This window comes from Kogia breviceps, chromosome 9, assembly GCF_026419965.1.
Source record: "Kogia breviceps isolate mKogBre1 chromosome 9, mKogBre1 haplotype 1, whole genome shotgun sequence".
Lineage (NCBI taxonomy): Eukaryota > Metazoa > Chordata > Mammalia > Artiodactyla > Physeteridae > Kogia > Kogia breviceps.
Genome location: NC_081318.1, coordinates 73,132,407 through 73,159,456, shown reverse-complemented (window position 1 = coordinate 73,159,456; position 27,050 = coordinate 73,132,407). Strand labels below are relative to the sequence as shown.

The 27,050-nt window shown below is 36.5% G+C and overlaps 1 protein-coding gene across 3 annotated transcripts in view; it reads right to left on the bottom strand.

Moving 5' to 3' along the window:
* ITGB8 (integrin subunit beta 8) overlaps positions 1-27,050 on the bottom strand; it is a 99,674-nt gene that overhangs the window by 47,565 nt on the left and 25,059 nt on the right. For 2 of the 3 annotated variants that reach the window (XM_059073710.2, XM_067042639.1), the window contains exons 2-3: positions 12,536-12,621; positions 6,178-6,349 (exon numbers count right to left, since the gene is read on the bottom strand). In XM_059073710.2, coding sequence (XP_058929693.1) covers positions 6,178-6,349; positions 12,536-12,621 — 258 coding nt within the window. The remainder of the gene's footprint in view (positions 1-6,177; positions 6,350-12,535; positions 12,622-27,050) is intronic. The other variant, XM_067042640.1, reaches the window with a different exon arrangement.

Below are 27,050 nucleotides of genomic sequence, written 5' to 3'. Positions count from 1 at the left end.
TTAGATAGAATAACATTAGGATAAGAACTGTTTATTCATCTCTGAACCCTCTGGGTTTGGTACACGCATAGCTACTCATAAATGTTCTCTAAACTATATTTGAAGAATATTTTGATACAGCATTTCAAAAGGCTCATATATATACACCACAGTAAGAAACTAATATTTATAACTTCTTTCCCATAGTTTAGGGAGATCTTAAATAGTTTCTCTCTATAAGAGGAAGAGTATCATCTGGCCCCAAAATATTTATGCCACCACTTACATTATCTACCGGAAAGCTTCATCCCCATAATTTGAGATTCTAAAGGCTCAAATCCTATTCCTTTGATTAACTTTAAAGGCAAGAAAAGAGTCTGTGACATAGAATAAGAAAGAGGACTTGGAGGAAAGTTGAGACCTACTTAGAGCTATTGCCAATATTGGTTTGAATAGACCAAAAAACTAAAGTTGTTCGAATGAGTTGTAAATCACTCAAATAATGGCGTGAGCATCTCTGAAGAGCTGGCTACAACAAACATGACTGGATATTAAGAAAATATAACTAAGAAATATTCTGCATAAGATGAAACTGAAAAACTATAAGAAAATATGGAGAACTGTAGCAGGAAGAAAGAGCTGCCAATTTCTATTCATTATCCTTGAGCAGGGGAAGGAGAAGGACCAAGAATAAGACTAGTTTGAAACAGCAAGGTACAGACTCCAGCACATTTCTGGATTTCTGTGTGGGATAAAATGGGGGATATGTGCCAGGTGTTGAGGAGGAAAACTGCATGACTATATATTTTTAGGTTTTTTGAAAAAAGTTTTGAATTCAAGAAGAATACCTGAAAAATCTTACATTTTAAATTAAGCTACATTAAAGAACTTTTTTCTTTACAATATTAAAATGAATCAAGTTTGAAACCTTTTCTTCAATTAATGAAGTACAAATTATACTAATCCTTGTCATACATTATGTTACTTCTGAAACAGAAATCGAGAATTATCTTCTCTCACCTATCTTCCTAAAGATTTCATTTCATTTCATTGTTCTTAGGGGACATAAACTAGGATTAGTCGCCTATTTCTGTTATTATTTTTCCATAAAATTGATAGGTAAAAATGTAAAAAGTATGGTTTAAGAAGTGAAAAGTAAAAGAAAATATTTTAAAAATCTTATTTAAAATATTCAATTATATATATTATATACATATTTTATATAGCCCTAACATTCCTTTAAAAATTTAGTATATGATGTAATAGAAATATTTTTATTTTTAAAAATAAAAACTTTTAAAAATCCTTAATAAATGCTACATTGAAGGTCATGAATTTTTATCAGGTAAGAATAAAGTGATTATCTATAAATAAATCTAATAAATCAAAATTAATATTAGGGAATACATGTATTTTACACTTAGGTATTCATTATACCAGACCCTCAGCTCTTATATATGTGTTAGGGTGCAAAGGACTTTTACATTTTAAGGAATGAGGTTCCTATATATCTGGAGTTGGTAAAATACAGCTTTATATATTAGGCCCCAAAGCTGGCATGTCTTTGATGCCACGATGCACTTTTAGATGAACTTATTAAATCTATTTTAATAATTATTTGCTATATATGCAGATTATAAAAATATAGTTCTGTCATAGCTATGTTGGAAAGATAACATACACGTTAGACAGTTACACTATTTTCACACAGAAATTCATGAGGATTGGGGAATTGACTAAAATCAAACCCTATAATGATTGACATAGACATTAAGCATTTGTGTTTTGATTCTCCTACTCCCATGATCTCATTCATACTACCTTCACTTACTACCTCATGTTGACATCTCCAGCTTCTCTATCTCCAACCCTATCTCTCCCCAGAACTCCAACCTCTAACAGATAAGTCACTACCTTAACTCAAGATGTCTGTTTGAACTCAGATTCACCCCCTCCACAAAGAGCAGCCTTCTCCACCTCACCTAGATGCTCGAGCCAAACCCAGGTGTTCCCATACTCATCAATCACCAAACCCTGGGGATGAAACCTCGGGATTATCTCTGGCCATTTTTCTCCTGCCTTGTTACCATTACTGCCATTGCTTATCTACAGCACTGAAATAACTTCCCAACTTTTGAACTGTTAATTTATAGTCTCAGGAGGATTCAGCCACCATTATGTCTACAGAAGAGAACAGACTAAATTAATTTAAGCGTATAAATTTAACCAGTATAAAAAAATGCACCTTGTAATTTTCAAATCTCAAGTATTTAAAAAAGAGCAAGACATTTTTAAAGGCTATTAGTCATATTTTTAGAGGTAAATAATATATGATAAGCCCCATCTGTAAGCTGTTGAAAATTAATATTCAGTGAGAAAAATAAGCAAATTTGTATGGAGGGGCAAATCACACACAAAATGGAGAGATAAAGATAGTTAATAAGCTCAAGAAAAATGTTCAAGCTTTCTAGTAACAGGAAAAAGACAAAAGAAAACAGCTAATGGACTAGTTACACTTAACAAATTGAAGAGATTAAGAAGAATGAGAATGGGTGAGGTTGGCTCTTGAAAGCCTAACTGGACATGAATTTTTCTTGTGAATAATCTGGTAATATACGTGACCTAGTAAATCTATTCCTAGGAATGTATCCTAAATAAATATGTTGTTATATATATGGAGAGATAGATAGATACATGTATAAGGAGTATCACTGAAGATTTGTTTAAACAAACTGCATTTAAATTTGATTGGGACTCTTACTTTTATTTATTTATTTATTTGGTACGTGGGCCTCTCACTGCTGTGGCCTCTCCCGTTGCGGAGCACAGGCTCCGGACGCGCAGGCTCAGCGGCCATGGCTCACGGGCCCAGCCGCTCCGCGGCATGTGGGATCTTCCCAGACCAGGGCACGAACCCGTGTCCCCTACATCGGCAGGCAGACTCTCAACCACTGTGCCACCAGGGAAGCCCTGTCTTACATTTATTGATTCACTTAGATTTTGTTACATTACTAGAATATATTTATAGAAAACTGTTATTTTTATAATATTGTTTTCCTATTCAGGAACATAAAATTCTTCTGCATCTATTCATACTGTCTTTTACATAGCACAATAGACTCTAGATATTTTTTAGAAAGTTTATCACTAGGCAGTTTACATTTTAGGTTGCTGCTTTGAAATGATCCCTTTTAAAGTTATATTTAATACTATATAGGAAATTCATTGATTTTTGAATATTTAAAAAATTTCCTGCCATGGCCTTTTATTTTTTTATTTTAATAGTTAGTTTTCGTTGATTTGTCTGGATTTCCAGGTAGACATATAATGATAATTTTGCTTTATCTTTTCAAAATGTTGATAACTCGTATTCGGTTTTCTTGTCTGATTGCTTTTATGTAAAACTTTCAGAAGGATTTTTATACATATTAAAGAAGTATTCTTCAATTTTGGTTTGGGCAGGAATGGATACTAAATTTTTTTGTATGATTTTTGGCATCTATTGAGGTAACAATATATATTTTTCATCTTTTGGCAAACTAAGATGATAAAAATACATTAATTTTAAGACAATCAACTACCCTAGGTTAAATCTACTTGTATGGTGACATTGCTCTCATTATCACATGCAGTTTAATTTGATTTCTTAAAATGCTATTAGGGATTTGATACTAGAGTTATTATAAGCTTGTAAAAATTGAGTAGCTTCTATGCCTTCTCTAAAACCATGGAAGAGTTTATGTAGCATAGGGATAATGTGTTCCTTAAATGTTTAGGGGAACTTGAAATCATTTCTTCCCATGAAAACATTTAGACCTAATGTTTTTAGGGGGAGTTTCTTTCATAATTTTCTTAACTTCTCATATCTTTATTAGGTTTCTTAGGGGTTTCCTTCTTCTTGTGTCAATTTTAGTCATGTATATTCTCCTAGAAAATTATCTTTATTATCACAATTTATATATTTTACCACATTTAATACATTTTACCATTTTTAATATTTTCTTAAAGTTTTTTTTTACCCAATATTTGTTTCTCTGGTTATGGTCTGTATAATCAGGTCATTTGCTTTTTGTCCTTTTTTCTTAATTAGCTTTGCCAACAATTTGTCTATTTCATTGGGCTTTACAAATAACCAGATTTTGGATTTATACATTCATTTTACTTTTTTATTTCTATTTTGCATCTCATTTTGTTTTTTTTCTTAACTTATGAATTTCTTCCTCTTGTTTTCCTTATGGTTATTTTGTTTTTGTTGTTCCTATACCTTTATCTGGATGCTTCATTCTTCTTTAATAATAAAAACATTTAAAGTTTTGAATTATCCTGAGAGCAACTTTGAACACATCCCATTGTGTTATGATGTGTGTTGTTATTATTGTTATTATCACCTAGTCTATGACTAGAGTTTTGATTTATTCTTGGAGATAGCATTTATTTAGGAAAAGCTTTTCTTTGTTTCTCTATTATTTACTATTTGTTTATCCTCTTGTATTGATTTTAAATTTTATTGCGAGGTGTTCAGAGATGTTGGCCTATAAAACCAGTTTCACTTGTTTTTTTTTTTTTTGCGGTATGCGGGCCTCTCACTGCTGTGGCCTCTCCCGTTGCGGAGCACAGGCTCCGGACGCACAGGCCTAGCGGCCATGGCTCACGGGCCCAGCCGCTCCACGGCACGTGGGATCTTCCCGGACCGGGGCACGAACCCGTGTCTCCTGCATCGGCAGGCGGATTCTCAACCACTGTGCCACCAGGGAAGCCCCAGTTTCACTTTTTGGAGTTCAGTTTTCTTATATAAAATATAATTAATTTCTAAAAATATTTCATGGCCTTTGAAAACATATGTCAAAGATTATGGATTGAATTTTGTCCCCTCCCTCCCCCGCAGCCAAATTTCTATGTTGAAGCCCTAACTCACAGTGTGATGGTGTTTGGAGATGGAGCCTTTGGGAGATGACTAGATATAGATGAGGTCCTGAGGGTGGGGTCCTCATGGTGGATTCAGTGCCCCTATATGTAGAGACAACAGAGAGCTTCTTTTCTGTCTGTCTGTCATTCTCTCTCCCTCTCCAGAAACCGAATCTGCCAGCACCTTGATCTTAGATTTCCTAGCTCCTAGAACTGTGAGAAAATAAATTTCTGTTGTTTAAGCCACTTAGTGTATGGTATTTTGCTATGGCAGCAATAGAAGGTGGCAAGTGTCATAATCTTACCAACCTAGTTACTTTAATTTTTGTGTACCCCTTTCCAGCTGTCACTCATTTATGTCCATACTAGGCTGTATAATTGTTGGATTTGGTGAAGTGCACAGTTTTAATTGGAAGCTGGGAATATGCCTAGGGCCAAGAAAGAAATGGATTTCGTTATTTTGGTAATCCAAGAGTCTGAGAAAAATAGCTCAGCTTTGGAATTGGGAGGTCATATGTCGATAATGGATATTCAAAAGTTTAATGACAGGACAAGACCACCCAAAATGAAATAATTATGGCTTGAAGGCAATTGCATACCACTTAAAACTAAATGTATCTAGTTGAGTGATGCATATCTTTGTACCTGAACTTATCTTGCCATATGTAGTTAGTTCATTGGGATTTCTGGCACTGAGGACAATGAATAATTTCCAGTGGCCTGCTACATGTGCAATACAGTAGTGTGGAAGGACAAGTATAAGAGAAGTATTGGAGGAAAAGTGTATGTTACTCTCAGGGACCAAAGCAGCTCAAGTTAATTATGATAATTATGAATTATAGTTTTCTGTTTAAAAGCTTATCACACAGGCTCTAAGACTTAGCTTAATTCACATCTCTTACTAATTAATCAACTAATAAATTCAGAAAACACTTATGGAGTGCTTACCACATGCCAGCACTCTGTTAGGCATTGGAGAAACAGAGTGGAATAAAACATGTTCTCTTTCTTCCAGAGTTGGCAGTGGCATAGGAACACAATTACAGTACAATGTGATCAAGTTTGGAAACACATAATTATAATACAGTGTGGTCAGGTTTGCAGAGAGTGTCCGAGGCCACACAGCTAGCTATAGGCATAAGAAAGACTAGAATTCTGATTTCTTGATTCTGAGCCCACTCTTATTTCTACTGCAGCAATACTGCCTGCCATAAAATGTTAAATATGAGCAAATAAATCTAGATATAATTTCAAATTAAGAATCATCATTGATTTATTTGAAAATAACCATACCTTGACGTAGCTGAATCAGCACTTCTCCTGGTGTCACCTGGGTATTGATTTCATTTTCACTTGGTGTTACATGCACAGATGGGTATTCTATCAAATCAATTGAGCAGCCTTTGTTTATTAAATTGGAAACAATATCACAACGCTCATTCTTTGATCCACCTGAAATGAAATCCTGTTTAAAAGAAGGAAAATCACTGATGTTTTTAGTGCATATCATCTCAGTTATAACCAAAGAAAACCATATAACAAACACTGCAAAGAAGCCATCTTCCAATATTGTACAAATTATACAACTATTAAGAATAGCTGCATGTTTCCAATAAGAATACTGGCAAATTTGTCTTAAATAAAGCTTTAATTTCTAAATCTTATTTTGAAAGAAGAAAATGAATATTAAAAAGGAGATTTAAACTAAGTACTTTAAATATTGTTAACTGATCACTGTAAAATTATACCAACTTAATTCTTTCTAAATATTTTACTTTGGAAATACTGCTCCAAAAGAAAATTTAGCCAAAAAGAGACCATTCAGTGTGGTTCCACATGTAAGCTTCAGTTCTCAAAGAATCCAACTGGTATGTTTACTATATACTATTATGTTTGGAATGTGAGAGCAAGTCCTTAGAAATCACATGCCTAATTAGGTACTGAAAATTCATAAAAGAATGAATTGGAAATCTATATTTCTTAGACTAAAAATTCCCCGACTTCTTATACACATAACAGCCTGTAATTCAGTAAACCAAGGAAGTTGCTCATAATGAGGCTGGGAGATATAAAAGTGTAGCTCAAATTCTCCTCATTTTGAACAGAATCATGAACTTTCATTACCATTCAGTACTGGTTAGTTTATGGTAATCCAATAGCCATCCAGTAAACTTGGAATTACTGGAGCAAGCTTAAAATATAATTTATCTTGACTGAGAAAGATTTGATATTTTTATTTTTGAATGTAACCATTCAGGTTTTTTCCTAAGAACAGGAAATGTATTGAAAAGTATAGAAATATAGTTTATTATATAAAATGTTGGCCTGAATTATTTGGGATATTTGCTTACATATTGGCTGGATATTTGCTTAGTGATCTTCCTGGATGTGGCTATTTTGATCTGGCATTCAGTCATTCCTCGTCTAGTTCAACTGATACAAAGAACTGGGTTTCTGATCAGTTACTCATTCAATCAAAGAATGTTGACTGAATACTTACTCAGGGACAGTAGTTTGTTAGGTGCTGAGGATACAGACTGGAACACGACAGATAGAGTCCCTGTTATCAGAGTCAACAGACCATCAGTGAATTCAGCCATTAAGCAAGTAAATGTAATTATCATAGGCATTAAATTTAGGGGATGCACAGAATGTCATAGGGTTATGGAGAAAAGAGATTATATTCAAGTTTACTATTACTTGAATATGAGATCACTAATTATGAATAAGGAGATCCTTGGCACTGGTGAGGAATTAGATGGGATGGTGGTAGGCAATATAAAAACATTCATACAAAGATTTTAATTTAATTCTTCTCTCAATTTAGAAAAAGCGTTGGAAAACTAGAGACAGTGGGACAATCACAGCTCACGGCTTGTTTTTGTATGGCTTGAGTGCTAAAAAATACTTGTTACATTTTTAAAATGCTGTAAAACAATAAAAAAGGAGAAGAATGTACAACAGAGATAGTATGTGGCACAAAAATTTTTACTATGTGACCCTTTACAGTACTGATCCTGAATTAGAGTGTGGTGCACAGTTGTAATATAAGTATAATTAAAAGACAAAAGAGAGGGCTTCCCTGGTGGCACGGTGGTTGAGAATTCGCCTGCCAATGCAGGGGACACAGGTTCGAGCCCTGGTCGGGGAAGATCCCACATGCTGTGGAGCAGCTAAGCCCGTGCACCACGACTACTGAGACTGCTCTCTAGACCCCGAGAGCTACAACTACTGAGCCCACATGCCACAACTACTGAAGCCCGTGTGCCTAGAGCTTGTGCTCTGCAACAAGAGAAGCCACTGCAGTGAGAAGCCAGCGCACTGCAACGAAGAGTAGTCCCCGCTCGCCGCAACGAGAGAAAAGCCCACACACAGCAACAAAGACCCAACACAGCCATAAATGAATAAATAAATAAATTTGTTTTAAAAAAAGACAAAAGAGAATATGTTCTTTTCAGTCAAGATCTCCAGGTGTCATTGGTGAATGAATTCATGGGAATAGAAGAATTCGATTTGCCTTGCTATTGACCATACACCTAGATTTTAGCCTGAAGTTTAAAACGTTTAAAGCCTAAATTTCTCATTTCCAAGTTTATCCTATCTGTTGTTAAAACTTAGAGGTTCTGAATGTGAGATTTAGTTTTTAAACAACTTGGAGCTCCTCAGAGAAAGGTGGCATATACTGCTAGATATAAGGGGCTGGATGGGGGATCTCAGCTGTCCCAGAGCCTGGGGAATACTGAGGGCGCATAAGGCTTGGTACGTGTATGTATATTCATGCCTCCCATGAAGGCCACAGACCAAGGGCCAGATGTGTTTTAATTTAATTATTTTAAGTAAAAACTGCAAGCCTTCACATCAGGAAAGGAAATAAAGTACAAATAATTCTGATTTTTCTTTTCAGCCGGAAATTTTGTGATTTGTATTTACAGAATGAAAAAGAGGGGACGGTGGTTAATTCACTGCAACTATATATCAAGCTATGCCATTTGACCTTTAAATGTCAAATCATTTTGCTGAAATAGGCAAAAAAATATCATTTGTTTTGCAGTGTCTGAATCAGCATGGCTGTTTTTACTCTACTGTAAAAACTAAGTTAGAAAAACATTGCCAATTTGACAATTTGGTTTGAAAAGGGAAGAAAAGATTGTGGCATCAAAATAAAGAATGGAATGCTGCCCCTACCCACTGTGGCCTAGTTTCCACTCTGTATAAAAGAAAAGAATTTGAAACCACACCCTTTTAACTTTTGGTGTTTTGTGTCATTTTAATGTCTTCTAATTCTTATATTTTACTTTTTCTACAAGAAATACTCAAGCAAACTTATACTCCAGCTGTCTAAAACCTATTTGAGAATGAAAAGCCCAGGTTAGAAAGTTACCCTGGTTGGCTTCTCATCAGTTGTTACTTTCATCCATTTAATGTAATAGTCTGGAGATAAAAATAGGAAGAGGTTTTTCTCCTACTCATTTCTGAGTCTTTCCAACCTCCAAGCCTGGCAATCTGCACAGAAATGAAAGAATTCTATCATCTTCCTTTTTGACAGTGAATGCCCTTTGTATTGTATTTTAGTTTAATTGTGCTCCAAGGCTGCCCTGTAAACTTCTGGCTATGTAATCACAACCTGTATCTGACATATCAGGCAGAAGAGGAAGAGAAGTCTTCAAAACTTTCACATATGTTAAGTCATCTTTTTTTTCACATATGTTATGTCAAGTCTTTCACATATGTCAAAAGGAATATGAGGCATTGAACTAGGTAATATTGATACAATTCTGTCTATCCTAAATATTTTCCAGTTCCTTTTATGTAGCATGGAGAGAAAGAGAAGTCAAAATATATAGAATGGCAGATTGACATGCTACACAAGAATGCAGACAAATTGATTATACTCTGTGTAAATTTACCAGTGCACTTTTACTTTTGACCGGCTTTGAGAATTATACAAACCAGGCTTCAGTTGTTCATGTTTATCTTTTCTAATCATGAACAGAGAAGAAAATACATCTTTCTTTCTTGTCCCTCTACTCTTGCTGGCTAAGAAATAAAACTATCAGTTGCATATGTGACTAAATGGTAGGCAATCTTTCAAAATTAACCATTGCATTTTTCCTTTCAGTGGTGTCAGGTCAGCATGTAGGGAGTGGACAGCTCCTTCTGTTAATGATATGGCCAGTGACTGAGTCCTAACATGGGTTGCTTCCCCTGACATTATATTCTTAACACAGGCAATTTTCTTAGATTCCTAAGTCTGAATGAATTGCTCTAGAGTCTCACCATAGTTCTTATAGTAACTTAAGCAATGCCTGTGTGCCAAATGCCTCCCACATACAGTTTCATTTAAACTTCACAACAGTGTGTCATAGTTACAGTTATTATTTCCATTTTAGAGCTAGGGAAAACTGAGGTTCAGAGTGGGTAGGTTAACATGGCCAAGTTTACATAGTTGGAAATTGATGGCACTGGGATTTGAATCCAGGTTGATCTCATTTCAGAGCCTGCTTTGTCAACACATAAATTAGACTACCCTGCACCACACAGAAGAATATTTCGGGATATGAACACCCAAGTCATTTCTAGATATTTTCTGAGATCCCCTTCTGAGGATTGGACCAACAGCAGACACCTCTGGAAGCCCCCCTACGTTTCCTCCTTGGCTTATCTCCTTCCATTTGACCACCCATTCCTCTGAATACACAAAATCCCTCCTCCATGGCAGGACTGACATTGCTACTCCCATAACTGTGACTCTCCAGACTTTTCATGCCAGTAGAGGTGTGAGATGGAGAAGGGTGCTCTCTGTAAACAGATATTCTGTATGGCTGGCATGCTGCATTTAGCTGGTAACTGGGTTTCTGAGCCATCTTTTGAAAATCCCTCTAAACTATAGTCACTAAAGTTCTCAGGAGCTGAAGTTAAGTTGGCACAATCTTCACAACTCTAATCTTCCTTGGCCATGCAGTAAAGATCTAATACGGAGTGTTGGGTGAGGGTCAGGAAATATCAACTTATCAACAAATGTAAAACATACCTGACAAGGAAAAACTGGAAGTAAACTTCAAACTCAAGGTTATAGAGATGAGGAAAGGGAGGCTCAGAGAAAAGAGTGAATTCTGTCTGGTCATTTGGATCATAGGAGGGAATGAGATTGGTCCTGGAAACTGTGGAATTGTCCTCTCTATGACATTGCCTGGCTCCATGGGTTCTGGCAAAGCACTGCCTAGTTTTGAGTGACATCTGATTTTCTGACGGATAAAGCCCAGAGTACATCCAGGAAGCCTTTAGGCTGTCAGTAGGAGGGCTGCTTACTTTCAGAAGACATGGCTACTGTTTCATGATCCCCTCCCCTGCCTTTTTCCTGACTTGTTGCATAGAAGAAAGTAATGTCCATCATCCTTTGCTACTTTTCATATTTCTGTTTCCTCTTGGGGGATGTATAAAAGGACAAGTAATAACAGGAGATATTGGAAAGATAATGGTAGGTACAGTTTTTTCAGCTAAATCAGAGGCTGCAAAAGCTAGAGATTTCTCTTCATGTGGAGAAAAAGGCCATTAAAGGTCTGTTTGTTTCACTTCTCAGGAACTACATAAATAATTGTAAAGTTACCTAGGCAATCTCATAAAAGAAACCCCAAATTAGCAGTTGGCTCCCTCATTGAAACTTATTATATAAGGTAGTTTTGATTGAAGATTACCAACAGAAGAAAAAACTCAATACAAGTTTAGAGCCAAGAAGGAAGGAACACATTATAATCGTTTTACTAAAAAGTTATTATTGGGATATGTTTCTCTTTATTTGACTATAAAAACACAAATTTTGGGCTTCCCTGGTGGCGCAGTGGTTGAGAATCCGCCTGCCGATGCAGGGGTCACGGGTTTGTGCCCCGGTCCGGGAAGATCCCACATGCGGTGGAGCGGCTGGGCCCGTGAGCCATGGCCGCTGAGCCTGCGCGTCTGGAGCCTGTGCTCCGCAACGGGAGAGGCCACAACAGTGAGAGGCCCGCGTACCACAAAAAAAAACCCCCCAAAACACAAATTTTGAAGAATAAACATTTTCTGGTTATTCTCCATGTAACAGAATTTAATGTACACAATATTGCATGAATAGGGTCACATGTCAAAGAAAAGCATCCCATTTTGCGTAAGTAGCCAGTGAACTGATGTACAGTGTTATGAAATGGAGCAAATCACTTATCTCCAAGTATTTCAAATAAAAACAAATGAGATGGAACAATAAATTAGCTTGCTTTTCTTTAATAAGCAAGCACAAGACAATGATCCAACTTGGATATATAACCTAATGCCCCAAGCTGCAGCAAGAATTTCACACAAAGCCTACTGACCTATCAAAAGTTACTATCCGTGTTTGCCAATTCTCTCTATAGAACAGATGGAAAACATAAAATGGTTTGCACTTCATTTCAAAATTACCATAATTTTCCTAATAAAAAGGTTATACTTATATTTAGCCAGATATGCTGTTTCCAAGCATGAAACCAAAGAAAATTTTCCTGATGCTCAGCAGTATCTTTCTTTTTCCTGATGCATCTTCAAGGCACAGAATATTAGGTCAGTGAAGTCATGCTAGAAAGAAGGTCAACTTTAAGGAAAAGAGAAAAGAGCAAAAAAGGGAAGAAAGAAAAAGGCACACCTCTTGAGCACACCATCCACATTCCGGACCCAGCGCAAGGCACTTGGTGCAGGACACTGCATTCGAAGATGCACATCTATTGTCTTCTGTAATGGAGGATAAAATGAGGCATTACAGTTTACTCTGATATTGGGAAGTATGTGCAATTCTAGACCAAAATGTATTTTGAAAACTGAAATAAGCTGACCCATAGTTTTAAGTACATGACATCAAAAAATATATAATTTCTTTGGGAATTGTTAACCTGATCACTGCAATTAATATGTACCGTATTTTCTGGATAGCTATCATCTGGTTTTATAAAATTAGGGAAAAGAAGGTGATAAAAATATGACTGTAATTAGCTTTTGGGGTTTGGTTTGAAATTCTGTTGCAATGGCAGGTGATCCTCCAAATTTTTTAGTGTGCTAAAGTTTCACTGTAGTTCATATTATCTGAACCAATGAGGTGTTTTTGGATCTAGAATTTTTCTGTAAAAATAATCATATACAGACCTCAATCTCAACATGTAAATCCATATTGAGTCATAGTGAATGAAGTTTCTGAGAAACATTCTTGATGGACATACACAGTAGTTCACTTGGTAATTCTGACTGCATTAATATTGATTATTTTGGCATGAAGAATATCAGAACCAGACAAAATGGCAATGATTCAGTATTTTAGAAGTAAAGTGGTTAAAATGAATGAGTTGTTTTAGTTAACCTAATTTAATTTCTCTGACTGGACCACTTTAATATTATGACCCATTCACTTTTCCATAGCTACCCACACTTGTCTGTTATGTGTTAATAACATAGTTGTGCCTGGATACTATTTACCTTTATCCTTCTAGCCACTATCTACTTAGATCATTAAAAAGAGGCTCATATTACAGACTTAAACACATAAAATATAATACAGAGTGAGTCATAAATTATTTTATCATGAGGTTTTAGTGGAACAATCGCATGCTTCCCATACTCCATCCTTTACAATGAAATGTCCCAAGGACATGGGAAATCACAGCATTCTACCCATCTCACTTACACGCACACAGTAAATAACATAGACATCCTGGCTTTAAGTAGTTCACAGTCCAGGTGTGGTGAAAACTGTATAAGCAAACAATAAAATACAGGGTGATAAGCATAACAAAATATCACCAATGCACTATGGGAATATGGTGAGGATCTTCTCACTCTACTTAGAGGGAAGGGCAGGGGTCAGAGAAGAGGGCATGTTTACGGACGGCTCCCCAGAGGCAGTGATACCTAGTATGTCTCTTTGCCCTCTCATTTTGTTTCTTCTCATTTGTGTTCATCTCTTTTTATAAAATATAATAGGCATGAAAGAAGACTGTGTGTGTGCCCAATCACACATGCATATCGAAGTTTGAAAGGGGATAGAGTCTACAAAATCTCTAGCTATCCCCATCTAATTGGTTTCTCTTTTTTCTCCTCCCTCAACTTGCCCCAACATTCTTGAAGACAGGGTTAAAACGGTTCTGACTTGGAGGTGGCATGGGATGGGCATTGGCAGTGAAGAGAGAGAGAGGAATACAGCAGAGTAAACATAGCAGAGAGGTGCATTGGGATATTGGGAAGTATGTGCAATTCTAGACCAAAATATATTTTGAAAACTGAAATAACTGGGGTGGTAGTGAGCACTCTTCCCTGTATTTCCCCAGACACCAATGAGTTAAGCTAAAAGCATTCTTCCCTAACATCTCATTGTTCTATTATCCTTCTCTCCTGTCCCCTTCATCCTTTGTCCTTGGCTTTACATCAGCTATTAAAATACACTATCCAAAACATCTTCCCTGATCTAGATGCACTGCACTGGCCTAGAATTTTCTTCACTGGTCTAGAATTCCAAGGACTAAAAAGTAACTAATGTTTGGGCTCTCTTTACTACAGTGTGGTCACCAACTATGAAGATTCCATAACCTAAAAATCTTCCATCTGACTTATCCTCCAAAACTGTAAAACCTGCTTATTCCTAAAGTATTCAGAAGAGGAGTGACCTTTTTAGTTTTGTCCTCAGAAAGCAAATCAGTTTAGGTCTAGAAGTCAAGCACATTTGCAGACCTAACTTGACCTTTACCAACTCTTAAGCTTGACCCAGCTGGAAGATGGAATTAAGTCTATTTCAGATCAGAGTTGACCAAGCCTTTCACTGAATAGTAGGACTTTTGCTCTGGCAATTAAGACTGCAGTCTCCTAGAAGGGAAGCTGCAGATTCTATGACTTTGGTCTTTGTTTCTAATGGTTGTCTGACTCTGTCTTAAGTTAACCTGGTTCAAGTTCAAGTCAGGCTCCTACTTCTATAGCACATGTAGTTATAAGCAAACATCTTTTCTCTCTGAATCTTTTTTAAAAATTAATTAATTTTCGGCTGTGTTGGGTCTTCGTTGCTGCGTGTGGGCTTTCTTTAGTTGTGTCGAGCGGGGGCTACTCTTCGTTGCAGTGTGCGGGCTACTCATTGCAGCTGTTTCTCTTGTTGCAGGGCATGGGCTCTAAGCACGTGGGCTTCAGTAGTTGTGGCACGCAGGCTCAGTAGTTGTGTCACGTGGGCTCTAGACCGCAGGCTCAGTAGTTGTGGTGCACGGGCTTAGTTGCTCCGTGGCATGTGGGAACTTCCCCGACCAGGGGTCGAACCTGTGTCCCCTGCATTGGAAGGCGGATTCTTAACCACTGCGCCACCAGGGAAGCCCTGTTCTCTCTGAATTTTGCATTCTGTTTTATTTTAAACGTTCTAGTGCCAACCTCCATTCTCAAACTTCAGACACATCACCTAAGGATGATGACCAAGGGACACAGAGACTTTGGTTCTGTTACTACTTCCCAGGTTCCAAGGCTGACATTTTTCAGAGTCTATTTAACTACAGGAAAAATGATCCTGTTTAGATGATATGTTTATTAACATTATTTTGAGGATGTTTAATCTACAGAAGTGAAAGGAGAAGAAAACGGACCAGGAAAAAAATAACCCAAAGACAGTAGAAATTTCAACGTTTAGCTTGGGATCTTCCCATAAGTCACGTGATCAGATCAAGTGAAAGTTCTAGGAAACATTTCTAATGTTTTTTTGATCTAAAGTCTACACCACAGAATTTCAACAAAATTTAAAGGATGTCCATAGTTATCTGGAAGAATGAACCGAAAACTGATAAAGATTATTGTCCGTGGTATTTAGAATCAATCATTCTAGATCCTCCTGTCACTCCTAGACAGAATGATTTGTAAAAAACGCAGAAATGCATTTTTTCCAGAAAGCATCCTCTTCCTAATTGCATTTAGTATACAAATTAAATTAAACTTGAATAATTATATAAAACTGCTTCCTTTAAGAAAAACAACAAAATAAACACTGTTATAATGGATATGTAGTCTACTTTGATAAGAGTCAAAATCAGGCAAATTGAGCACATGTAGAATAAAGTTTGGAGTATAACTTCAGGGTTTCCTTGTTCTAGGTGTACATCATATTCATGTAAATGTTACAGATATCTTCAAAATACATTACCTGATGACTGAAAGTTCTTGCATATATGACATTTAATGTGTTATCATTTGATATAAAAGTTAAAACAAAGAAATAGATTCGTGTTTTAATCACTTGTAATTATCTAGTTATTCCAAGTTTTGACTGAGGAACTGTTTCATAAAGGCCCCTACAAAAATATAGGGAGGGAGTAGGTGGTTTAGGGCTCCTTCTTTGAAAATTAGGCACAGGAAACAGAACCAAAGTCACAGTTAAATTTCAATAGGGATTAAGTAAAGGGGCAAGGGAGAAAAGGTGGAAGCGTGGGAAGCTCTTTGGAAAAGTTGGATCTGAGTAGGGAAGCTTGGAAGAGCTTAGAAATGTATTACAAGTTTGGTTCAGTGGGTTGTGTAGGCTTCCTGGTGGAGGGGACTAGTGCCTGTGTTCTGGTGGATGAGGCTGGATCTTGTCTCTCTGGTGGGCAGGTCCACGTCTGGTGGTGTGTTTTGGGGTGTCTGTGGCTTTATTATGATTTTAGGCAGCCTCTCTGCTAATGGGTGGTGTTGTGTTCCTGTCTTGCTAGTTGTTTGGCATAGGGTGTCCAGCATTGTAGCTTGCTGGTCCTTGAGTGAAGCTGGGTCTTGGTGTTGAGATGGAGATCTCTGGGAGATTTTCGCCATTTGATATTACATGGAGCTGGGAGATCTCTTGTGGACCAGTATCCTGAAGTTGGCTCTCCCACCTCAGAGGCACAGCACTGACTCCTGGCTGGAGCACTAAGAGCCTTTCATCCACACGGCTCAGAATAAAAGGGAGAAAAAATAGAAAAGAAAGAAAGAAAAAGAAAGAAAGGAAAGGAAAGGAAAGGAAAGGAAAGAAAGAAAGAAAGAAAGAAAGAAAGAAAGAAAGAAAGAAAGAAAGAAAGAAAGAAAGAAAGAAAGAAAGAAAGAAAGAAAGAAAAGAAAGTAAGATAAAATCAAGTTATTGAAATAAAAAATAATTATTAAGAAAAAAAGTTTTTTATAAAGTAAAAAAAAAAAAAAAAACGGACGGACAGAACCCTAGGACAAATGGTGAAAGCAAAACTATACAGATAAAATCTCACACAGAAGCATACAAATACATACACATACACACTCACAAAAAGAGGAAAAGGGGAAAAAATAATATATCTTGCTCCCAAAGTCCACCTGCCCAGAGATAAACCCATGCACATATGGTCACCTTATTTTTGATAAAGGAGGCAAGAATATACAGTGAAGAAAAGACAGCCTCTTCAATAAGTGGTGCTGGGAAAGCTGGACAGGTACATGTAAAAGTATGAAATTAGAACACTCCCTAACACCATACACAAAAATAAACTCAAAATGGATTAAAGACCTAAATGTAAGGCCAGACACTATCAAACTCTTACAGGAAAACGTAGGCAGAACACTCTATGACATCAATCACAGCAAGATCCTTTTTGACCCACCTCCTAGAGAAATGGAAATAAAAACACAAATAAACAAATGGGACCTAATGAAACTTAAAAGCTTTTGCACAGCAAAGGATACCATAAACAAGACCAAAAGACAACCCTCAGAATGGGAGAAAATATTTGCAAATGAAGCAACTAACAAAGGATTATCTCCAAGATTTACAAGCAGCTCATGCAGCTCAATAACAAAAAGAAAAACAACCCCATCAAAAAATGGGCAGAAGACCTAAATAGACATTTCTCCAAAGAAGATATACAGATTGCCAACAAACACAGAAAGAATGCTCAACATCATTAATCAATAGAGAAATGCAAATCAAAATTACAATGAGATATCATCTCACACCGGTCAGAATGGCCATCATCAAAAAATCTAGAAACAATAAATGCTGGAGAGGGTATGGAGAAAAGAGAACACTCTTGCGCTGTTGGTGGGAATGTAAATTGATATAGCCACTATGGAGAACAGTATGGAGGTTCCTTTAAAAACTACAAATAGATCTACTATATGATCCAACAATCCCACTACTGGGCATATACCCTGAGAAAACCATAATTCAAAAAGAGTCATGTACCAAAATGTTCATTGCAGCTCTATTTACAATAGCCAGGACATGGAAGCAACCTAAATATCCACTGACAGATGCATGGATAAAGAAGATGTGGCACATATATACGATGGAATATTACTCAACCATAAAAAGAAATGAAATTGAGATATTTGTAGTGAGGTGGATGGACCTAGAGTGTGTCATACAGAGTGAAGTAAGTCAGAAAGAGAAAAACAAATACTGTATGCTAACACATATATATGGAATATAAGAAGAAAAAAAAAAAGGTCATGAAGAACCTAGGGGTAAGATGGGAATAAAGACACAGACCTACTAGAGAATGGACTTGAGGATATGGGGAGTAGGAAGGGTAGGCTGTGACAAAGTGAGAGAGTGGCATGGACATATATACACTATCAAACATAAAATAGATAGCTAGTGGGAAGCAGCCGCATAGCACAGGGAGATCAGCTCGGTGGTTTGTGACCACCTAGAGGGGTGGGATAGGGAGGGTGGGAGGGAGGGAGATGCAAGAGATATGGGAACATATGTGTATGTATAACTGATTCACTTTGTTATAAAGCAGAAACTAACACACCATTGTAAAGCAATTATACTCCAATAAAGATGTTAAAAAAATTTTATCTAGGTAACAAGAACTAATAATAATAACTAATATTATTTTTAAAAAAAGAAAAAGAAATGTATTACAAGGAAGTTAGTGCCTGATGCAGTAACTTCAAAACAGGGAGAGCAAGGAAATAATACAACTATTGGTATTTCTCTTTTTTCTTCTAGTTTTTTCCTTGGAGTTCACATAAATAATACAAAATTGAATTGTTCATTTATGTCTTCTTCATTTCCTCTTTTAAGTAGTATTCAGAATACATGAAACATAATTTTACTTTTGAAATAGACAAAGAAGCAGATATAATTAAAATAATTATAATAATACATATGTGGCAAAACTTCAACTACTAAAATAATTTTTATGCCACAAATGCACATTTCAAGTGTGCTCATATAGAATTTGTTGAAAAAATTCACTTTAATATTTGTAGTTTGTTACTAAACTATAATTCAGAAAATACTATTCTCCAGCAGTGGAATCCAGCCTAGATTGGCAAATTTTTCTCCTTTACCTCTAACATACTGTTTAACTTCTTTTGAACTTGTAGCAAATAAGCATTCAGCCCATGTAAATGAAAATGAGTATCTTTATGGGGAAAAGCATTTTGTCTAAATAATTTTGCCTCTACCTGCACTTGAAGAAGCATACACCTACGTTTATGTTTAGTGAAAAACACCTTGGATTCCTTTCTTTCTTGTCTCCCTGTTAGTATTTCCAGTGATTAGGTTTGATAGTCTAAAGATGTATTTGGAGAAAAGGTGGTGGTATGATAATGTTCAATTCTTATATAGTGGCTCAGGAAAAAGAGTGAGGGAATTCTAAGAAAAAATAATTGTCTTAGATCCTCAGAGGAAGAACCTGAGAGAGATTCTCGGCAAGTGATTTTTGAGAAGGGAAATGAGATGAGGGGGTCAGGGCAAGGTGCTCAGCAAAGATGTTGGTGCAGTCCAAGTCTGATCTCAGCCTGATCCAACCCAGAAGTCATACCCAATTGACACCATGGAGTTGTCCCACCTTGAGGCAAGGGTGGTCTAACATTTATACCCTCATAACAGTCAGTCATTGGCTGCAGGCAGCCTGGAGGGCATAGGGTGGGGGGCAGGGTAGGTTAAAGTCCCAGATATCTTTAAGCCATGTAGTTTGCTTTGGTGGAAGCCAATTCTGAGAAGGTGGCATTTGTGAGCCATTAACAGCCAGAATTCACAGTAGCTGGGGATGGTGTGCCAGCCTATAAAAGGATTCCAGATGGGATGCCAGCAACATCTACTAAAATGATGTGCCCCAGAGGGTGATAAATAATTAGAGTAGCAGGCAGAGATTGCTATTTGCCTGCCTGTTCTTTACTAAGAGTATCCTAGTTTTGCTGAAGATGGCATTGAGAAGAACTGGAACATCACACTTTCCAGCCTCACTTACATGGTCATATGACTAGTTCTGATGACTGGGATGAGGAGGCAGAAATTGCTGAATGGGGCTTCTGTCAAAGTTCTTCAAAAAGAGGGCTGATTCAGCTGGAAGGTCCCTTTTGTCTTATGCTTGTCCTGCTTCTTCCTGCCTGGAACCGTGGATGTGATGTCTCAAACAGCAGCAGCCGTCTTCATACTTGAGGTAACCTTTTTCATAGAAGCCAATAGTAAAGATGGCAAAAGTAAAGAAGCCTAGTTCGCTCATCACTGTGGAGTTGCTGCCCCCTTTTTGGGTTGTCTCTCAGAACTGTTTCTGACATTAAGAGGAAAATTCACCCCAATCTTACTTAAGCCACTGTTTTTAAAGGCCCTCTTACTAGCAGATGAATACAATGCCTCAGACAGTTTTTCATCTGAGATTCAAAAGATAAATTAATGAGATGTTCATAGCAGCATTATTTACAGTTGCCAAAATATGGAAGAAACATACGTGTCCGTCAACAGATGAATGGATATAGAAGATGTGGTATACACACACACACACACACACACACACACACACACACACACACAGGAATATTACTCATCCATGAAAAAGAATGAAATTTTGCCATTTGCAACAACATGGATGGACTTGGAGGGTATTATACTAAGTGAAATAAGTCAGAGAAAGACAAATACTGTATGGTATCACTTATATGTGGAATATATAAAATAAAACAAACTAGTGAATATAACAAAAAGGAAACAGACTCACAGATATAGAGAACAAGCTATTAGTTACCAGTGGGGAGAGAAAAGGGGGGGGGGGGCAAGATATAGATAGAGGATTAAGAGTTACAAACTATTATGTATAAAAAAAAAGCTAGAAAGATATATTGTACAACACAGGGAATATACCAATATTTTACAATAACTATAAAAGGAAGATAGCCTTTAAAAATTGTAAATCAGTCAGTTGTACACCAGTAACTTACAATATTTTATGTCAACTATATCTCAATGAAAAAATGAAAAAAATTAATGAGAAAGACTTGAGCAATATTAATATAACTGCTTTTTTAGAAATGTTAAGCATAACATTACTTTATATGAAACAGATCATCCACACTAAAGAGATTGTGTTTTTTAATGTTTTTCTATTCTTTGGAAAAGTAAGACTAATGGACTGTCAGTTCCTAGAAAATAGGTGCTCACACATATTTTCTTTCTTTTCTCAGTGTCTGAGCCTAGCACCTGGTACACACTCAATTGATATGGGATGAATAATTGATATTCTAAGTTGAGTTTGATTTGTCAATTTAATTTCTCAGGTCTTTCTAGCTCCTGAATATGCATTTTAAAATAATCTTTGTTTCCAAAACCTATTTATTGCAAAAGGCAATATAACTATGTTTACTTAATGTTTCACATCTGGATGACCTCATCTTGATGTTTCCAAATGTGAAAAAAAACCAAATATACCTATAGTGACAAATTTCTTTTCCTTACATTTGGTCTTCTGATATTGTACAGTTCTGCTGATTTATTTTAAAGCAAGACTAGTTTCTTTCTAAAGAACTCTGAATATGTGATGGAATGATACTGAATTGAAATAGCACTTTTGAATGCTACCATTTTCAGGTGCAAAACTACCAAATTCACTTTTTTTTTCTTATTGTTCAGATCTAAATCAGATTCCATTTCAGCAAATGTTTTACGCCCCTGTGAGGCTGAGTACCTTCTTACTGAGAGGAACTTCCTTATAATGCCAATGTTAGGAAATAGCATTAGTATCTTTTCTTCTTATTAACCAGGTTTATTAGACTTTTATTACATGTAATCCTTGTTTCAGGGACCAATTTCAACCTCCCTTGTTATATGGCAGAAAATCATGTGAGTACAATAGGGTTTTATGCTAGCATAAAGATTTTTGGAGCACAAACGGGGAAAATAAAGCCACTTTCAACACTGGGCAGGTTAAGAAATGTTAGGGCAATGCTTCACATTCCATTAGTCTGCCCTGCCCTGTTTGGGGCAATCCCAACATGAGTCAGTATTTAAAGTACGCTGGGATGGCATAAATCAAAACTCTAGTTCATGATGGAATTTACAAGAAGAACCACTGTGAAGCCACGGATGACACTCATTTGTGTTGAGATGGGCCACATCAAGAAGGCTAGTCTGGAGGGGTCATATCAGAAACTTTTATTGTGACTCATTTACACACATTTTTACCAACTTTGCTTTGAAAAAGTTCTGATTGCAGGCCATCTTCGGTGATTGTGTAATTTATGCTCTACACCAGAACAATTTTAACTTGAAAGGAGGAACTATTCATTATACTGGTGAAACAGGTGTAAACTGAAACTCCTCAGGGAAGCTGAGGCCTCAGGTCACCCTAAATGCACAGTAGTTTGGTGTGTAGAACAAGAAATAAAAACAATACACAAGGCAATCCATGCTCAGGTGACAGAAAATGTACAAGGAGAAATAAAACACCATGAGTTATTATTATTATTATTTTTTATAGTGTGATCTATAAGCTTCATGTATTTGCATATCCAGTTCTCTCTTCAGATTGAGAAGTTCTCAGCTATTATTTCTTTTTTAAAAAAAATTATTTATTTTTATTTTATTTATTTTTGGCTGCGTTGGGTCTTCTTTGCTGCACGCAGGCTCTCTCCAGTTGCGGCGAGCAGGGGCTACTCTTCGTTGTGGTGCACAGGCTTCTCATTGCAATGGCTTCTCTTGTTGCAGAGAAGGGGCTCTAGGCACGCAGGCTTCAGTAGTTGTGGCACTCGCTCTCAGCAGTTATGGCACGTGGGCTCAGTAGTTGTGGCTCCCAGGCTCTAGAGTGCAGGCTCAGTAGTTGTGGCACATGCGCTTAGTTGATCCGCGGCATGTGGGATCTTCCTGGACTAGGGATCGAACCCATGTCCCCTGCATTGGCAGATGGATTCTAAACCGCTGTGCTGACAGGGAAGCCCCCATGAGTTATTATTGATGAAGGAATCTCTTCACATTAAGGACAAACCATCAGGTTTGAAAGATAGGTAAAATGCAGAAATCTGGCTGAAATTTGTTTGATTGTTTTTTAGATTATATCTTCTTTGAAATGGGAAGGAGACAAAAGAGTATAAAGAGTACTTGTCATCTGCATTTGAAAATGACTTTGCAGTTCATATTATTTCCTAAGAGTGAATTTTCTTTTGGTGGCCCAAGCAGGTATTCAACAAGATAGTTCCTGAAGAGGCTCAAATCAAGTTTTGCATTTGCTCCTTTACCTGTGCTTATCAGTTTGTCTTCTGACATTCACTCACCTGGTGGGAATTTGTGACAAAGCGAGGGAAACTCAGGAAGAAAGGTGAGGGGCAAAAACACAGCATCTCTCAATATTGCCTTCCTACTTCAGACTTGGAACTTGAAAAAGGATCAAAATCTCAAGAATCAAGGAGGGCTCCAGAGGCCCCTCTGAGGCAAATTCTGGTTAAAGCTGCATTTGTCTAACTTGGAAAAGCAATATTAGTCATGTGCTTTGTGTCTTGTTTTAACTGGAACTTTTCCATACATTCCAACTGTCCTGTTTATGAGGCACACTCCCTTTTTATAAAAGCCAAAATATTCACCAGTTTCCCACTCTGTTCCTCTAAATAATGTTTTTTAATCTAACACACGAGAGTTCTAGGGGCTCTTCCTATTTTCCTCTCCAACTCTTGGCATGTATGAATTTCCTTTCTCCCACCTAAAAAAAAAAAATCATAGTGCTATACATGTCAAAACCCAAATGCCCCAGGATAGTAGGAATACATTTTTTTCATTATATGTTTTACTCTTGAAGTCACATTGCAGGTGTGCACTTGATTAGAGCAGCAGAGAAACACCCTATATTGTAAAGAATTTTATTCTAAGTAAAAAAATAAATTAAAACTCAAAGTGAATTTTAGTTAATTCAGCATTTGGTTTTCCTGTAATTACACTTCAAAAACCAAAAAGGTATCTATAGTTGACTCTGCCACTTGAAAATCAAACCTATATATATGATAGGATAAAATTAGGGAAAACAACCCAAATATTTATTAAGTGATTACTCTCATTTGGGCCCTGTACCAAGCACTTTATATGTATTATCTCACTGAAAATTTATAAGTCCTATGAGGAAAGTGCTACTAAGCCCATTTTAAAGATGACTAAAACTCAGGCAAAGTCTCATCTCAAAGTCAGAGAGCTAGTAAGCACAGAGACCAAGTGTGAACCCAATTCTGACTGCAGAGCCTCTTCTCTTAAACATTGTCCTGTATAGAATAGAGAAAAACATAAAGAAAGACAGTTATACCGAAGTATTATTTAAAACCTAAAACCCTTGTTAATTAGTACTATTATTAATTCTTAAGTGATGACTCAATAATAATTCCCATGTAGCTGAAGACAATTCTTTCATACTAGTAGTATGTCATTACTTTTCCTATCATCAGTCCCACTCTAGAGATGAGGATGTTAGATTCTCCCCCGTAGGACTATTTTCTGTCCTCAGTGCCAAAGACTTCCCTAAGTACTTCAGTGCCCTTTTCAAAATTCACTTTATTTCTAAGCACAAGGAAACTTTGAGTTTTAACACCAAAGCCCCAGCTTGAATGTCTTACCAAGTGCCTGAATCAGATTGGTTGGCACTTTTTCAGCAAGGGAGAGAGCTTCTCCTTTTACAACTGTGTTTCCCCAATATCTTGCCAGGGGACAGTTCTGGGCTGCATGCTAATTAGGCAGAAGCACTTGAAATGGTGTTTGCAGTTGCAGTTTCCATTTGTGAATTTCCAGTTCTGCCCTGGAAGCCAAATCTGGAACTGGGAAGCAAGCAACTTGTTCTTGTCCTAACTGCCTATTCTCAGACCTTGGCTTCATAATTTAACTTTGCTGAGGTTTTGCTTCCTTGCTGATGAGGTAGGGAAAATGCTCCTGCTCTTTTTATGCTGTATTCATCTACTGTGTTGTGAAAACACTTTAAAAAGTAGAGTATGAGTTAAAATGACATGATTGGTGGAAAACTTTTGCTTTATAGCATGTACAGTCCTGTTAGTTTATGCGGACATTTTAAGATATAATTTATAATATGAAAGATGTATTTTTAAAGGTCATGCAAAACCCTATATGTTAGATATATCAGTTACTCATCAGTTGTCTGTAATGCAGAATCATTCATTGTTTTATGTTTTAACCTCTTCAGCAAAGAAGTACAAACAAACTTTTGCTGGGATGAAAGTGTTCTGTATGTTGTTTGTAGTGTTAGTTTCGCAGGTCTATACATCTGTCAAAAGCTGTTCAATTGACACTTTAAATGATGTAAATTTTATCAGTAAGTTTGATTTATTGATGTCATATTTATCAATAAAGTTTATTTAAGATTAGCATTGTAAATTAACTTTGATAGACTATTATTTGTTAGATAAAGGACAATCAGAGCACAGTGGGGAAATATATTCCTTTCTTGAGAATATATATAAAAATATTAAATTACTTTATGTGGTTTTTAAAAAGTATGCCAATGACACATTATATAAATCTTTTGACTTACAGATCAATTTGTGGTTAACTAAAGTCATTTATCCCTACACTATATTTACCTGGTTTATATAACCTATTCAGATCTAGGGGTAAATTATTGTAATGCTCCTTCAAATGGATTGAGCTCAGCTGTGAGATGATAAAACTTTTTTCAGATTAAAAAATTATTTATTATATTCTACTTGGAATTCCTTACAATGCTTCAGCAGCATGAAAAATTGAAAGGAGTGTGTACTAATACCAAGTGTAGGGTTAAATATGTTAGTAATTAGTACTAATATTAGCACTAATACTAATATAGTTTGAAGTACACATTAATAATATATTTTATAGTCCATTCTTTATAATAAAATTGCTTCAATCTTCAAGCCAAAGATGATTCTAAATACTTCAGTGTCTCTTATAAAATTCATTTTACTTTTGGACTCAGGCAAAGGAAATTCTGAATTATAATTTAAAAATTTTCACCTTACTCTACCTTATAGGAATGAAATTTAATATTCTATAATATTTAAATTACCTAAACTATTTCAACTAATTGCCCAGTTTACTTCCATTGGCTGGAATTTGACTAGGTACTTCTTTCTACATACATATATCAATGATCAGTACTTTACCTCATAATCTTCAAGGTGTACTTCCCAAGGACAAGGATACTCTCTTATAAAACCACCAAGAGTTGGTGAATTCAGGACATTTTATATTGATACTATAACACAAACTAATCTATAGTCCATATTGTCCTATGAAATTCTTGTTCCATAGTCTCCATATTTCCCAAAATGGTCCAGCTATTGCTTCCACTTCATCAAAACTCAGCTTTATTAGAGTTTATCATTCTTTGGGTAAATCTTCAACCAATGCTTTAATCTTCTTGCTCTCACTAGCTGTTTGTAGGCTTCTCCCCCCACTCCTCCAGTCCCTGCCTCCCGAAACGTATCAACTTCTATTCTTTCAAAGTTCACAGCTCTTATTTAATATGCCCCTCCCAATCTTTGTTATCATCACCGGACATTTTTCTAAATTTTACAAAGTATTATCTTGCTCATGATTTTCAGCTTACCCAATTCCATAAAGTCACCCAGATCACCCCACATCTCACTACCTCCACCTTAGACAGAGTTGTTGGGAATCCCTGGGGCTTGCAGCAGGGAATTCTCATGAGCTATTGGGGCCAATGGATCATGAAACCATGAGAGAGTTATTAGACCCAAAGACCAAAAGTAGGATAAAGGACAAATTCAGGAGGAGCCAAAGGATGGGACAGAAGGCAGGCTCCTGAGCCAAGAATTCTAAACATGAAGTTGAAAATAAACAGAAGTAGTGTTTATGCATCCTAAGCAACAACTTATACCTCAGCATCTGAAGCTGCCTTTGTGGGGCACTGTTTCTTCCAAATTTCTTTCTCATTTCACCTAACCCCTAGGCCTTGTTGATTCGTCTC